This window comes from Schistocerca serialis, chromosome 4, assembly GCF_023864345.2.
Source record: "Schistocerca serialis cubense isolate TAMUIC-IGC-003099 chromosome 4, iqSchSeri2.2, whole genome shotgun sequence".
Lineage (NCBI taxonomy): Eukaryota > Metazoa > Arthropoda > Insecta > Orthoptera > Acrididae > Schistocerca > Schistocerca serialis.
In genome coordinates this window covers 693203824-693217158 of record NC_064641.1, presented here as the reverse complement: position 1 = coordinate 693217158, position 13335 = coordinate 693203824, and the positions used below count along the sequence as shown (strand labels likewise).

The 13335-nt window shown below is 44.3% G+C and overlaps 1 protein-coding gene across 2 annotated transcripts in view; it reads left to right on the top strand.

The window, feature by feature from the left end:
• Positions 1–13335, top strand: part of LOC126473196 (collagen alpha-1(XVIII) chain-like) — a 646928-nt gene that overhangs the window by 508026 nt on the left and 125567 nt on the right. For both annotated transcript variants that reach the window (XM_050100092.1, XM_050100091.1), the window contains exons 10-11: positions 3972–4058; positions 9092–9166. In XM_050100092.1, coding sequence (XP_049956049.1) covers positions 3972–4058; positions 9092–9166 — 162 coding nt within the window. The remainder of the gene's footprint in view (positions 1–3971; positions 4059–9091; positions 9167–13335) is intronic.

The following is a 13335-nucleotide window of genomic DNA, read 5'->3' as shown; positions in this document are numbered from 1 at the left end:
GCAGTGCCAGTTGTGTTGACAGTTCGAGCGGAGCGGTCTATTGCCCGGCGAAATTGTAGCAGTTCTGAAGCGAATGCCGTGAAGTGTTTCCTCCAGTTTAGAAATCGAGTTGAACTTACGAGGGCTTACGTCATGGGAGTGCAGTAGGTGGTACAGCACTTACTAGCCCCATCAGTCAAACAAATCAGACCGAGCGAGGTGGCGCAGTGGTTAGCACACTGGACTCGCATTCGGGAGGACGACGGTTCAATCCCGCGTCCGGCCATCCAGATTTAGGTTTTCCGTGATTTCCCTAAATCGCTCTAGGCAAATGCCGGGATGGTTCCTCTGAAAGGGCACGGCCGACTACCTTCCCCGTCCTTCCCTAATCCGATGAGACCGATGACCTCGCTGTTTGGTCTCTTCCCCCAAACAACCCAACCCCCCCCCCCCACCCCCAAACAAATCAGTAACAGCTTGCACTGTACGTGCTTGGGTATTGTCCTGCAAAATGGTGGTCAGGTCCTACAGAAAGTGTCGTCACTTCTGTGTCTATGCTGTTCATGTTTGTTACACAACCTACGATCAGCTTGTGACCATAGACGTGATGTATAGGAAATTTGTTCTACACTTGGGTCACTGTTCAATTCGCGACCATGTCGCATCTTGATGAACTATAATGTTCATTGCAACATTCTCATGAGGGTGCTGTGGACACTCCCGTCTTCCAAGATGACAAAAGCCGTATCCACAGAGCTACAAGCATATGTCCTGGTTTGACGAACACTGTCGCACGTCGACTGGCCCACTAAATCTCCGGTTCTTAATCCCATTGAAAAGTCTGCGACTATTTGGAAGAACGGGTGAAACATATCACTCGAGTTGAACTTCCTGGTAGATTAAAACTGCATGCCGCACCGAGACTCGAACTCGGGACCTTTGCCTTTCGCGGGCAAGTGCTCTGCCAAGTGAGCTACCCAAGCACGACTCAAACCCCGTCCTCACAGCCTTACTTCTGCCAGTATCGCAGGAGAGCTTCTGTAAAGTTTGGGAGGTAGGAGACGAGATACTGGCAGAAGTAAGGCTGTGAGGACGGGGTTTGAGTCGTGCTTGGGTAGCTCAGGTGGCAGAGGACTTGCCCGCGAAAGGCAAAGGTCCCGAGTCCGAGTCTCGGTCCGGCACACAGTTTTAATCTGCCAGAAAGTTTCATATCAGTGCACACTCCGCTGCAGAGTGAAAATCTCATTCTGATATCACTCGAGTTCTCCACACTTTTAAAGCTGTCCGGAATTTCATCATCAGTTGGCTATGACATAGCTGAGAAACCTTGTCGACTCTCTTCCTAAACGAATTTCAGGCGTCATCAGAGACAGATGTTATGTTACACGTTACTGACTTTACGTCTTCTAGCGGTGACTAATCTAATGTCCTGTGGGCTTCGATATCGTTTACGAGAACAGCTGCTTCAAGTCGAGGGTGTTGTCTCCGACACCTACAAGTGAGTCTGGTGTCTACACATGGCGTAGACACGCCGGGTATATTTGTATTTAAACATTTCCAACCACGTCAGCGACGACGTGTGATTGTATTGCACTTGTTCTGTACACAATAGCGCTTGCAGTCTTGGAAGAGTGGTGGTAGCGTTAAAACGCCAGTCAGTCAGTTATCTCAACAAGCAGTCACGTGTTTAGTGTCGTGTGTCCGTATTGTTATACACAAACAGCAAAAATGAACGAAACCATTACTGTTCGTATAATTTTAAATGTTATGATATACAAGTTCAAAAAAAATGGTTCAAATGGCTCTGAGCACTATGGGACTCAACTTCTGAGGTCATTAGTCCCCTAGAACTTAGAACTAGTTAAACCTAACTAACCTAAGGACATCACAAACATCCATGCCCGAGGTAGGATTCGAACCTGCGACCGTAGCGGTCTTGCGGTTCCAGACTGCAGCGCCTTTAACCGCACGGCCACTTCGGCCGGCGATATACAAGTTAAAATACTCTGAAGAGCTAAAGAAACTGGTACTGATACACCTGCCTAATATCGTGTGGGGCCACCACGAGCATGCAGAAGTGCCGCAGACGACTAATGTCTGAAGCAGTGCTGGAGGGAATTGACATCATGAATCCTGCAGGGCTCTCCATAAATCCGTAAGAGTACGATGGGGTGGAGATGCCTTCCGAACAACACGTTGAAAGACGTCACGGGCATGCTCAATAATGTCTGTTTCCGGGGGGGGGGGGGGGGGGGGGGTTGGTGGCCAACGGAAGTGTTTAAACTCAGAAGAGTGTTCTTGGAGCCACTCTGTAGCAATTCTGGACGTGTGGGTGTCGCATTGTCCTGCTGGAATTGCCCAAGTCCGTCGGAACGCACAATGAACATGAATGGATGCAGGTGATCAGACAGGATGCTTACATACGTGTCACCTGTCACAGTCGTTTCTAGACGTATCATGGGTGCTATATCACTTCAAGTGCACACGTCCCACACCATTACAGAGCCTCCACCGGCTTGAACACTCCACTGCAGACATGCAGGGGCCGTGGATTCATGAGGTTGTCTTCATACCTATACCCGTACGCGTTCATCCGCACGATACAATTTTAAACGAGACTCGTCCCACCAGGCAACATGTTTCCAATCATCAACAGTCCAATGTCGGTGTTGAGGGGCCCGGGCGAGGAGTAATGCTTTGTGTCGTGCAGTCATCAAGGATACAAGATTGGGCTTTCAGCTCCGAAAGCCAATGTCGTTGATGTTACGTTGATTGGTTCGCACGCTGACACCTGTTGAAGGCTCAGCATTCAAATCTGTAGCAATTTGCGGAAGGGTTGCACTTCTGTCACGCTGAATGATTCTCTTCAGTCGTCGTTGGTACCGTTCTTTTAGGATCTCAAATGGTTCAAATAGCTCTGAGCACTGTGGGACTTAACTTCTGAGGTCATCAGTCCCCTTGAACTTAGAACTACGTAAACCTAACTAACCTAAGGATATCACACACATCCATGCCCGAGGCAGGATTCGAAACTGCGACCGTATCGGTCGCGCGGTTCCAGACTGAAGCGCCTAGAACCGCTCGGCCACACCGGCCGGCTTTAGGATCTCTTTCCGCCCGCAGTGATGTCACAATTTGACGTTTTACCGAATTCCGGATATTCACGGTACAATCGTGAAATAGTCGTACGGGAAAATCCCCACTTCCTCGCTATCTCGGAGATGCTGGTCCCATCGCTCGTGCCCCGACTATAACACCACGTTCAGACTCACTTAATTCTTGTTAACCTGCCATTGTAGCAGCAGTAACCGATCTAACAACAGCACCAGACACTTAATGCCTTATACGGGCGTTGCCGACCGCAGTGCCGTATTCTGCCTGTTTACATATCTCTGTATTTGAGTACGCTTGCCTATACCAGTGTGGCGCTTCAGTGTACATGCAAAAAGGATAATAGACTCAATAAAGATTCTTTCCAGTGACTTCGACACTAAACTGGGAAACAGAATTTTCGTAATGAAAATGCATAATGTTATTTACAACAAGCCGTCCGCTCCAGTGTATCATCATATGCTCCAATATCCCTGCAAGTGATTGAGTAAAATACTCCATCACATGTTGATGAATTCAGAAATGTAATTCAAGTGGAGTTTGATTTTGTGGCTCAAGAATGTGATTCTGACGATTGTCCAGACGTTGCTGTTCCAGAAGTGACTACTATGCTTCCGCATATTGCTTCATGCATTTTGTTGAAGAACCTCATGTAGATAGTGTGCAAACTAAGCGTAATGCAATCGAATGCTCTCACCACCCGAGTCACAGTGGTACGTAAAACTTCTAAATGCAACTGGAATAGAGAATTCCGATTCGAACCGAGAGACTTCCCCTGTAGTGTAAGATTACTATGTTCTAGATATTAAATATTTGTAGTTACAGGACCAGCAGACAGTACTAAAGGAATCTGCATGCATAGTGTGTGGTTCTTGTTACAGGGTCCACCAGGGGAGTCGATTCAGGGCCCTCCAGGTCCGCCTGGACCACAGGGACCACCGGGCCCCGTTCCAGAGCTGGATCTTGAGGTGAGTGCCAGCATGGTCTGCTCTCTTTTTATCCTCGCATTTTGGAGTTGGGGAGCTGTCGGCAGCTATTCTTGTTGTTGTCGTCTTCAGTCCTGAGACTGGTTTGATGCAGCTCTCCATGCTACTCTATCCTGTGCAAGCTGCTTCATCTCCCAGTACCTACTGCAACCTTCTGAATCTGCTTAGTGTATTCATCTCTTGGTGTCCCTCTACGATTTTTACCCTCCACGCTGCCCTCCAATACCAAATTGGTGATCCCTTGATGACTCAGAATATGCCCTACCAACCGATCCCTTCTCCTAGTCAAGTTGTGCCACAAATTTCTCTTCTCTCCAATTCTATTCAATACCTCCTCATTAGTTATGTGATCTACCCATCTAATCTTCAGCATTCTTCTGTAGCACCACATTTCGAAAGCTTCTATTCTCTTCTTGTCTAAACTATTGTTCGTCAACATACAAATACTTTCAGAAACGACTTCCTGACACTTAAATCTATGCTCGATGTTAACAAATTTATCTTCTTCAGAAACGCTTTCCTTGCCATTGCCAGTCTACATTTTATGTCCTCTCTACTTCGACCATCATCAGTTATTTTGCTCCCCAAATAGCAAAACTCGTTTACTACTTTAAGCGTCTCATTTCCTAATCTAATTCCCTCAGCATCACCCAAGTTAACTTGACTATATTCCATTATCCTTGTTTTGCTTTTGTTGATGTTCATCTTATATCCTCCTTTCAAGACGCTGTCCATTCCGTTCAACTGCTCATCCAAGTCCTTTGCTGTCTCTGACAAAATTACAATGTCATCGGCGAACCTTACTGCTTGCTCAATATACAGATTGAATAACATCGGGGAGAGGCTACAACCCTGCAGCTATATGTCTGCTTTTACGCCTACGTCTACAGCGACTGGAACAAATTTGTTTATTTGTTTCACCCTGCCTTCTGCAAAACACAATGTATTTCTTTTTTCTATGCACCCAGACATGTTTTAACACGTTTGTGTCATCATCTTCGGGTCTCGATTTATTCCTGTAAGAAAGCTATATGACGCTCACGGTTGTTTATTTCAGGCCTAAGAACTATAACGCATGGGCTTTTTTCATTTTGCTCTGATTTCTCACCTGAAGTTGCTTAACTGGGTAAGTATAGTTGTATATGTCGGCTTGCTTTTATGACTTTTTATCTACGTCTACATCTAAGTTTATATTCCCAAGCTACCGTACGGTGCATGGCAGAGGGCAGCGTGTACCACTACCAGTCATCTCCTTTGCTGTTCCACTCGCAAATAGAGCGAGCTTACACGACTGTGTACAAGCCTCTACACGATCCCTAAGTTCTCTTATCTTCGTGACCCCTACGCTAAACGTACGTTGGCGGCAGTAGAATCGTTCTGCAACTGGTGTCAAATGCAGTTCTCAAAATTTCTTTAATAGTGCCTCTCGAAAAGAACGTCGCCTTCCCTCCATGGTTTGAAAGTTTGTCTTCTGCAGGGTAGCTGCGACCATTTGCTTAAATAGTTATTGATTATTAAACACGTTTTCCGAGAGTAGTACTGCTATATGTCTTGTACTTAGTTTTTCCGTCCTATTTTGCATCTCTGGTGTGCTTACTGTTTTGGATGCAATTACATACACTATTTTAACATCTTTTACACGTCACCCTCATCTACATCTACATCTACATTTATACTCCGCAAGCCACCCAACGGTGTGTGCCGGAGGGCACTTTACGTGCCACTGTCATTACCTCCCTTTCCTGTTCCAGTCGCGTATGGTTCGCGGGAAGAACGACTGTCTGAAAGCCTCCGTGCGCGCTCTAATCTCTCTAATTTTACATTCTTGATCTCCTCTGGAGGTATAAGTAGGGGGAAGCAATATATTCGATACCTCATCCAATACGCACCCTCTCGAAACCTGGCGAGCAAGCTACACCGCGATGCAGAGCGCCTCCCTAGCAGAGTCTGCCACTTGAGTTTGCTAAACATCTCCCTAACGTTATCACGCTTACCAAATAACCCTGTGACGAAACGCGCCGCTCTTCTTTGGATCTTCTCTATCTCCTCTGTCAATCCGACCTGGTACGGATCCCGCACAGATGAACAATACTCAAGTATAGGTCGACCGAGTGTTTTGTAAGCCACCTCCTTTGTTGATGGACTACATTTTCTAAGGACTCTCCCAATGAATCTCAACATGGCACCCGCCATACCAACAATTAATTTTATATGATCATTCCACTTCAAATCGATCCGTACGCATACTACCAGATATTTTACAGAAGTAACTGCTACCAGTGTTTGTTCCGCTATCATATAATCATACAATAAAGGATCCTTATTTCTATGTATTCGCAATACATTACATTTGTCTATGTTAAGGGTCAGTTGCCACTCCCTGCACCAAGTGCCTATCCGCTGCAGATCTTCCTGCATTTCGCTACAATTTTCTAATGCTGCAACTTCTCTGTATACTACAGCATCATCCGCGAAAAGCCGCATGAACTTCCGACACTATCTACTAGGTCATTTATATATATTGTGAAAAGCAATGGTCCCATAACACTCCCCTGTGGCACGCCAGAGGTTACTTTAACGTCTGTAGACGTCTCTCCATTGATTACAACATGCTGTGTTCTGTTTGCTAAAAACTCTTCAATCCAGCCACACAGCTGGTGTGATATTCCGTAGGCTCTTACTTTGTTTATCAGGCGACAGTGCGGAACAGTATCGAACGCCTTCCGGAAGTCAAGGAAAATGGCATCTACCTGGGAGCCTGATCTAATATTTTCTGGGTCTCATGAACAAATAAAGCTAGTTGGGTCCCACACGATCGCTGTTTCCGGAATCCACGTTGATTCCTACAGAGTAGATTCAGGGTTTCCAGAAATGACATGATACGCGAGCAAAAAACATGTTCTAAAATTCTACAACAGATCGATGTCACAGATATAAGCCTATAGTTTTAGGCATCTGCTCTACGACCCTTCTTGAAAACTGGAACTACCTGTGCACTTTTCAAATCATTTGGAAGCTTCCGTTCCTCTAGAGACTTGCAGTACACGGCTGTTAGAAGGGGGGCAAGTTCTTTCGCGTACTCTGTGTAGAATCGAACTGGTATCCCGTCAGGTCCAGTGGACTTTCCTCTGTTGAGTGATTTCAGTTGCTTTTCTATTCCTTGGACACTTATTTCGATGTCAGCCATTTCGTTCGTGCGGTGATTTAGAGAAGGAACTGCAGTGCGGTCTTCCTCTGTGAAACAGCTTTGGAAAAAGGTGTTTAGTATTTCAGCTTCATGTATTTCTCTGTTTAAATGCCATTAACATCCCAGAGTGTCTGGAAATGCTGTTTCGATCCACTTACTGATTTAACGTAAGACCAGAACTTCCTAGGATTTTCTGTCGAGTCGGTACATAGAATTTTACTTTCGAATTTACTGAACGCTTCACGTATAGCCCTCCTTACGCTAACTTTGACATCGTTTAGCTTCTGTTTGTCTGACAGGTTTTGGCTGCGTTTAAATTTGCAGTGAAGCTCTCTTTGCTTTCGCAGTAAAAAAAAAGTTCAAATGTGAGTGAAATCTTATGGGATTTAACTGCTGAGGTCATCAGTCCCTAAGCTTACACACTACTTAACCTAAACTATCCTAAGGACAAACACACATCCATGCCCGAGGGAGGACTCAAATCTCCGCCGGGACCAGCCGCACAGTCCATGACTGCAGCGCTTTAGAGCGCGCGGCGCATTCGCAGTAGTTTCCTAACTTTGTTATTGAACCACGGTGGGTTTTTCCCGTCTCTCACAGTTTTACTCGGCACGTACCTGTCTAAAACGCATTTTACGATTGCCATGAACTTTATCCATAAACACTCAACATTGTCAGTGTGGAACAGAAATTTTCGTTTTGATCTGTTAGGTAGTCTGAAATCTGCCTCCTATTACTCTTACTAAACAGATAAACCTTCCTCCCTTTCTTTATATTCCTATTTACTCCCATATTCAGGGATGCTGCAACGGCCTTATGATCATTGATTCCCTGTTTTGCGCTTACAGAGTCGAAATGTTCGGGTTTGTTTGTTATCAGTAGGTCCAAGATGTTATCTCCACGAGTCAGTTCTGTGTTTAATTCTCGAGGTAATTTTCGGATAGTGCACTCAGTATAATGTCACTCGATGCTCTGTTCCTACCACCCGTCCTAAACATCTGAGTGTCCCAGTCTACATCTGGTACACTGAAATCTCCACCTAACACAATAACATGCCGAAGAAATTTATGTTAAATGTATTCCAGATTTTCTCTCAGTTGTTCTGCCACTAATGCTGCTGAACCGGAAGGTCGGTAAAAGGAGCCAATTATTAACCTAGCTCGATTGTTGAGTGTAACCTCCACCCATAATAATTCACAAGAACTATCCACTTCTATTTCACTACAGGATAAGCTACTACTAACAGAGACAAACACGCCGCCACCGGTTGTATGCAATCTATCCTTTCTAAACACCGTCTGTGCCTTTTTTAAAATTTCGGCAGAATTTATCTCTGGCTTCAGCCAGCTTTCCATACCAATAACGATTTCAGCTTCGGTGCTTTCTATCAGCGCTTGAAGTTCCGGTACTTTACCAACGCAGCTTCGACAGTTTACAATTACAATACCGATTGCTGCTTGGTCCCCGCATGTCCTGACTTTGCCCCGCACCCTTTGAGGCTGTTGCCCTTTCTGTACTTGCCCGAGGCCATCTAACCTAAAAAACCGCCCAGTCCACACCACACAACCCCTGCCACCCGTGTAGCCGCCTGCTGTGTGTAGTGGACTCCTGACCTATCCAGCGGAATCCGAAACCCCACCACCCTATGGCGCAAGTCGAGTTCCTGTGTAATCATCAAGACCGTGGGTCCTTTATATCAACACACTCAGAAAATATCTCCGAACAGCTTCATTTGAGTTCGGCTTACCCTGTATATACACCAACCTCTGTTAATAGAGAGAAAAGTGTACATATGTGCAAAACATTTGATCAGCGTACTCTGTTACAGAAGCTTCGTGGACCACCTGGACCACCTGGCCCGCCGGGCGTCTGCGACTGCAAGGAATCTAACGAAACCATCTACGTGAGTATCTTCCCTACGCACGCTATACCTCTTAGCTAATGAGTGTTCACTCTCTCACCTCTTGTTACTTTCAAATATTTCGATTCGCATGCCGAATTTTACGATCTTGAAAAGCCTACAGTTTTTATAAAAATCTACGAGTATCAAGCGACTGCAATTGGAATCTGTGACTGCCGATAAGTATTATAATAATCTTATTTACTGCATCTCTGACTCGTTTGATGATAATGGTCCATATTACTCTCCATCAATTTAAGTTACGTATTGAAAAACTGGAACGAACAAAATGAAATTTCACAACAGTAAGAGTGTTAGTGAATGACACAAGGGCTAGTCTAAGGAAGAACTGTAGCATCAGCAGAAGGGAGAATGGTGTCGTAATAGCTTAATAATTGTGTAGTTTGTGATCGATGACAGGATACTAATATTTGTTTATCAAGGGCGCCATCAGACCTGTTAAATATTTTCTTTTCAAGTGACGGCCCCTAGTTTACGAGAAAATCGATGTTTCAGTCTTATGCGTACCCCCTACACTAGTAACGTTAGACATGTTACGATCCAGCGAAAGTACTTAAGCGTGTAAGAGTCAGGTCTATCACGCTGGCGTTACAGGTTCAAATCACCCGGTGTACTTATTTTTTTTCTTTTTTTCGACTTCATCGTACAGAACACATTAAATAGTAAATTAAATATCACGCATAGTGATTCAAAACTAGTTATTTTCGCTGTAGTAACTTCAGTAATCTATCAGTCACTACCACAAACTTTCCTCAAATATGTGTTTCGTTTGTGGGAAAGACACTAACGAGGAAATGGGATTGCAATATTAGAGGTGCTAGCACATGCTGACAACGTTCAGTAAAACTGATAAGGTACTGAATGAAGGGGTTTGTTTGTGATACGTAGTAAAGGCATTGTTTGAACCGTTGCTGGGATGTGAGAGTGAGAAAAGGATCGGATAAATACTTATTTATTTAATGTGATATGTCCTCTCTTACACCTAATTAGGCGTTGTACACATTTTACACACGATCTAAGATACGCAGGTTACGCAACATTTATAAATTAAAATTTACAATAGCACAGACAAAGAAGCACACAGTTTATATCCCTTCTTGATAATCACAACAATAAATTACGAGAAGGTGTGTTTTAATTATTACCGCCATTAGCAATGGGCGCGAGAGAAAGAGGTGGAAGATGGAGAAGAAATAGGAACGTGATAACACACAGTTAATGAATAGGCTGTAAGGGAAAAGAAGGTTGCGTGACTCATAGAAAAGGAGAAAGAAGCATTACTGGGAGAAGATAGGAACATTGGCTTCGCTGTTTGACAGAGGGGAAATTGGCCACATACGTTAATTTTCGGGGAAATTTTATGAGGACGCCATAAGGAACTGCTTCGGCTTCTTGTTAAGAGCAGTAGGGCACTGAATTGTGCGTAGCGTGCAGGGCGGCTTGTTCCAGAGGCGGATAGCAGCAGTACAGAAAGGGTGTGGCAATACTTCTGTTTTATGAATGGGCACAGCTGGACCTTGTGTTTCGGTTACGACGAGACGACGGGTATTTAATCTCTGATGTACTGCGGTGTTTGTGCACTGAGCAGCCGATGAAGCAGACATAACCTAAGGTAGACACGTAACTTGGCTGTCCGACACCACCCTAACTGCCGGCCGCGGTGGCCATGCGGTTCTAGGCGCTGCAGTCCGGAACCGCATGATCGCTACGGTCGCAGGTTCGAATCCTGCCTCGGGCATGGATGTGTGTGATGTCCTTAGGTTAGTTATGTTCAAGCAGTTCTGAGTTCTAGCGGACTGATGACCTAAGATGTTAAGTCCCATCGTGCTCAGACCCCCCCCCCCCCCCCCCCACCACTCTAACTTAGCGCATCAAGCACTGACACGGCAAGGTAGACAAATGTTGCAGATGTAACGCCCACAAGCGTTCATGGTTAGTTCTAACTGTCTAGTTTTCTCACTACTCGTGCCGTGTCGAATTACATCACAATAGTGGAGTGGTTTAAGAAGGTCGCTGCTACTATTAAAAATTTTCATTCAGATAGACGACCGGTCTCGCAAACTATATTTCCATCTTCAGCTGTTTATCTGCATACAAATGTATGAAGCAACTTATCAGAATTATGGCAATGGCAGGTAATGAAAAATAAAAGCGACTAGGTTTGTGTCTACTTACAATCAATCCATAGAAGCGATCTGTTTAAAAGCCGGGAAAAACGCATTACCCAACATTCTCATCAGGGTATTTATAATTTCTAACTCGCAAAAGTGCGAACTTCCACAAATACAGGTGATCAAAAAGTCAGTATAAATTTGAAAACTGAATAAATCACGGAATAATGTAGATAGAGAGGTACAAATTGACACACATGCTTGGAAGAACATGGGGTTTTATTAGAACCAAAACAAAATACAAACATTCAAAAAATGTCCTACAGATGGCGCTTCATCTGATCAGAATAGCAATAATTAGCATAACAAAGTAAGACAAAGCAAAGATGATGTTCTTTACAGGACATGCTCAATATGTCCACCATCGTTCCTCAATAATAGCTGTAGACGAGGAATAATATTGTAAACAGCACTGTAAAGCATGTCCGGAGTTATGGTGACGCATTGGCGACGGATGTTGTCTTTCAGCATCCCTAGAGATGTGGGTCGATCACGATACACTTGCGACTTCAGGTAACCCCAAAGCCAATAATCGCACGGACTGAGGTCTGGGGACCTGGGAGACCAAGCATGACGAAAGTGGCGGCTGAGCACACGATCATCAAAAATGGTTCAAATGGCTCTGAGCACTATGGGACTTAACTTCTGAGGTCATCAGTCGCCTAGAACTTAGAACTAATTAAACCTAACTAACCTAAGGACATCACACAAATCCATGCCCGAGGCAAGATTCGAACCTGCGACCGTAGCGGTCGCTCGGTTCCAGATTGGAGCGCCTAGAACCGCACGGCCACTCCGGCCGGCCACACGATCATCACCAAACGACGCGCGCAAGAGATCTTTCACGCGTCTAGCAATATGGGGTGGAACGCCATCCTGCATAAACATCGTACGTTCCAGCAGGTGTTTATCAGTCAGGCTGGGGATGATGCGATTCTGCAACATATCGGCGTACCTCTCACCCGTCACGGTAGCAGTTACCTGCAGTCCAGCGCCATCTGTCGGACATTTTGTGAACTTTGTTTTTTTTTTCTTGTTCTAATAAAACCCCATGTCATTCCAAGCATGTGTGTCAATTTTTACCTCTCTATCTACATTATTCCGTGGTTTATTAAGTTTTCAAATTTATACTGACTTTTTTATCACCCAGTAGAATAAAGAGGGCCAAGGCCACCCTAAAACTAAACAAGGACCTGATGAAAATGTAAATAGCGGGAACGTAGTGGGTATTAAATTAATAATTTATAAAAATATTCTACAAAAGAACCGCGTTTGAAATTTTGATGGAGAAACAACTGTTAGAATAATGCCACATTTTACCTCTAGTATAGACACCGTGGGGAGGAAGCATTTCTGTTGCCGATGTTAAACTTAACCGTAAGCTGCAACATGGACTACGCGGTAAGCCGTGCACATGCATTGTCGCAAACAAGGTGTAACTCATCACTCCGATTGAAATGTTGGGGACTGTTTGTGTATTTTTAAAAATACCTGTAACAATCAGAAATAGTACATTTTGTTTTTGAGCTATTTACGTCCAGATTAGTGCTACAATTAATTTCGAAACGTTTTCAGATATTATCGGAGTTTCTATGGGTTATTAATATCCTTACATTGAATAAATATTTGCACAGTATCTGAAAATGTTTCGAAATTAATTGTAATGCTAATTTGGGCATAAGTGACTCAAAAACAGAATGTATTGTTTATCATAATTACAAGTTGTTTTCAAAAATACACAGTCTGCCACCAACTACCTTGTTACACCTTGTTTGTCACAATGTGCGTGCGTGACTCTTCGCGTAGGCCACGCTGCAGCTTACGGTTAAGTGTAATATCGACAACAGAAACGCTTCCTCCCCAGACTGCCTACATTGGAGGTAACGTGTGACATTATTCTAACAGTTGTTTCTCCATCAACATTTCAGACGCGGTTCTTTGCAGAATATCTTTATAAATTATTAATTTAATATCCATTCT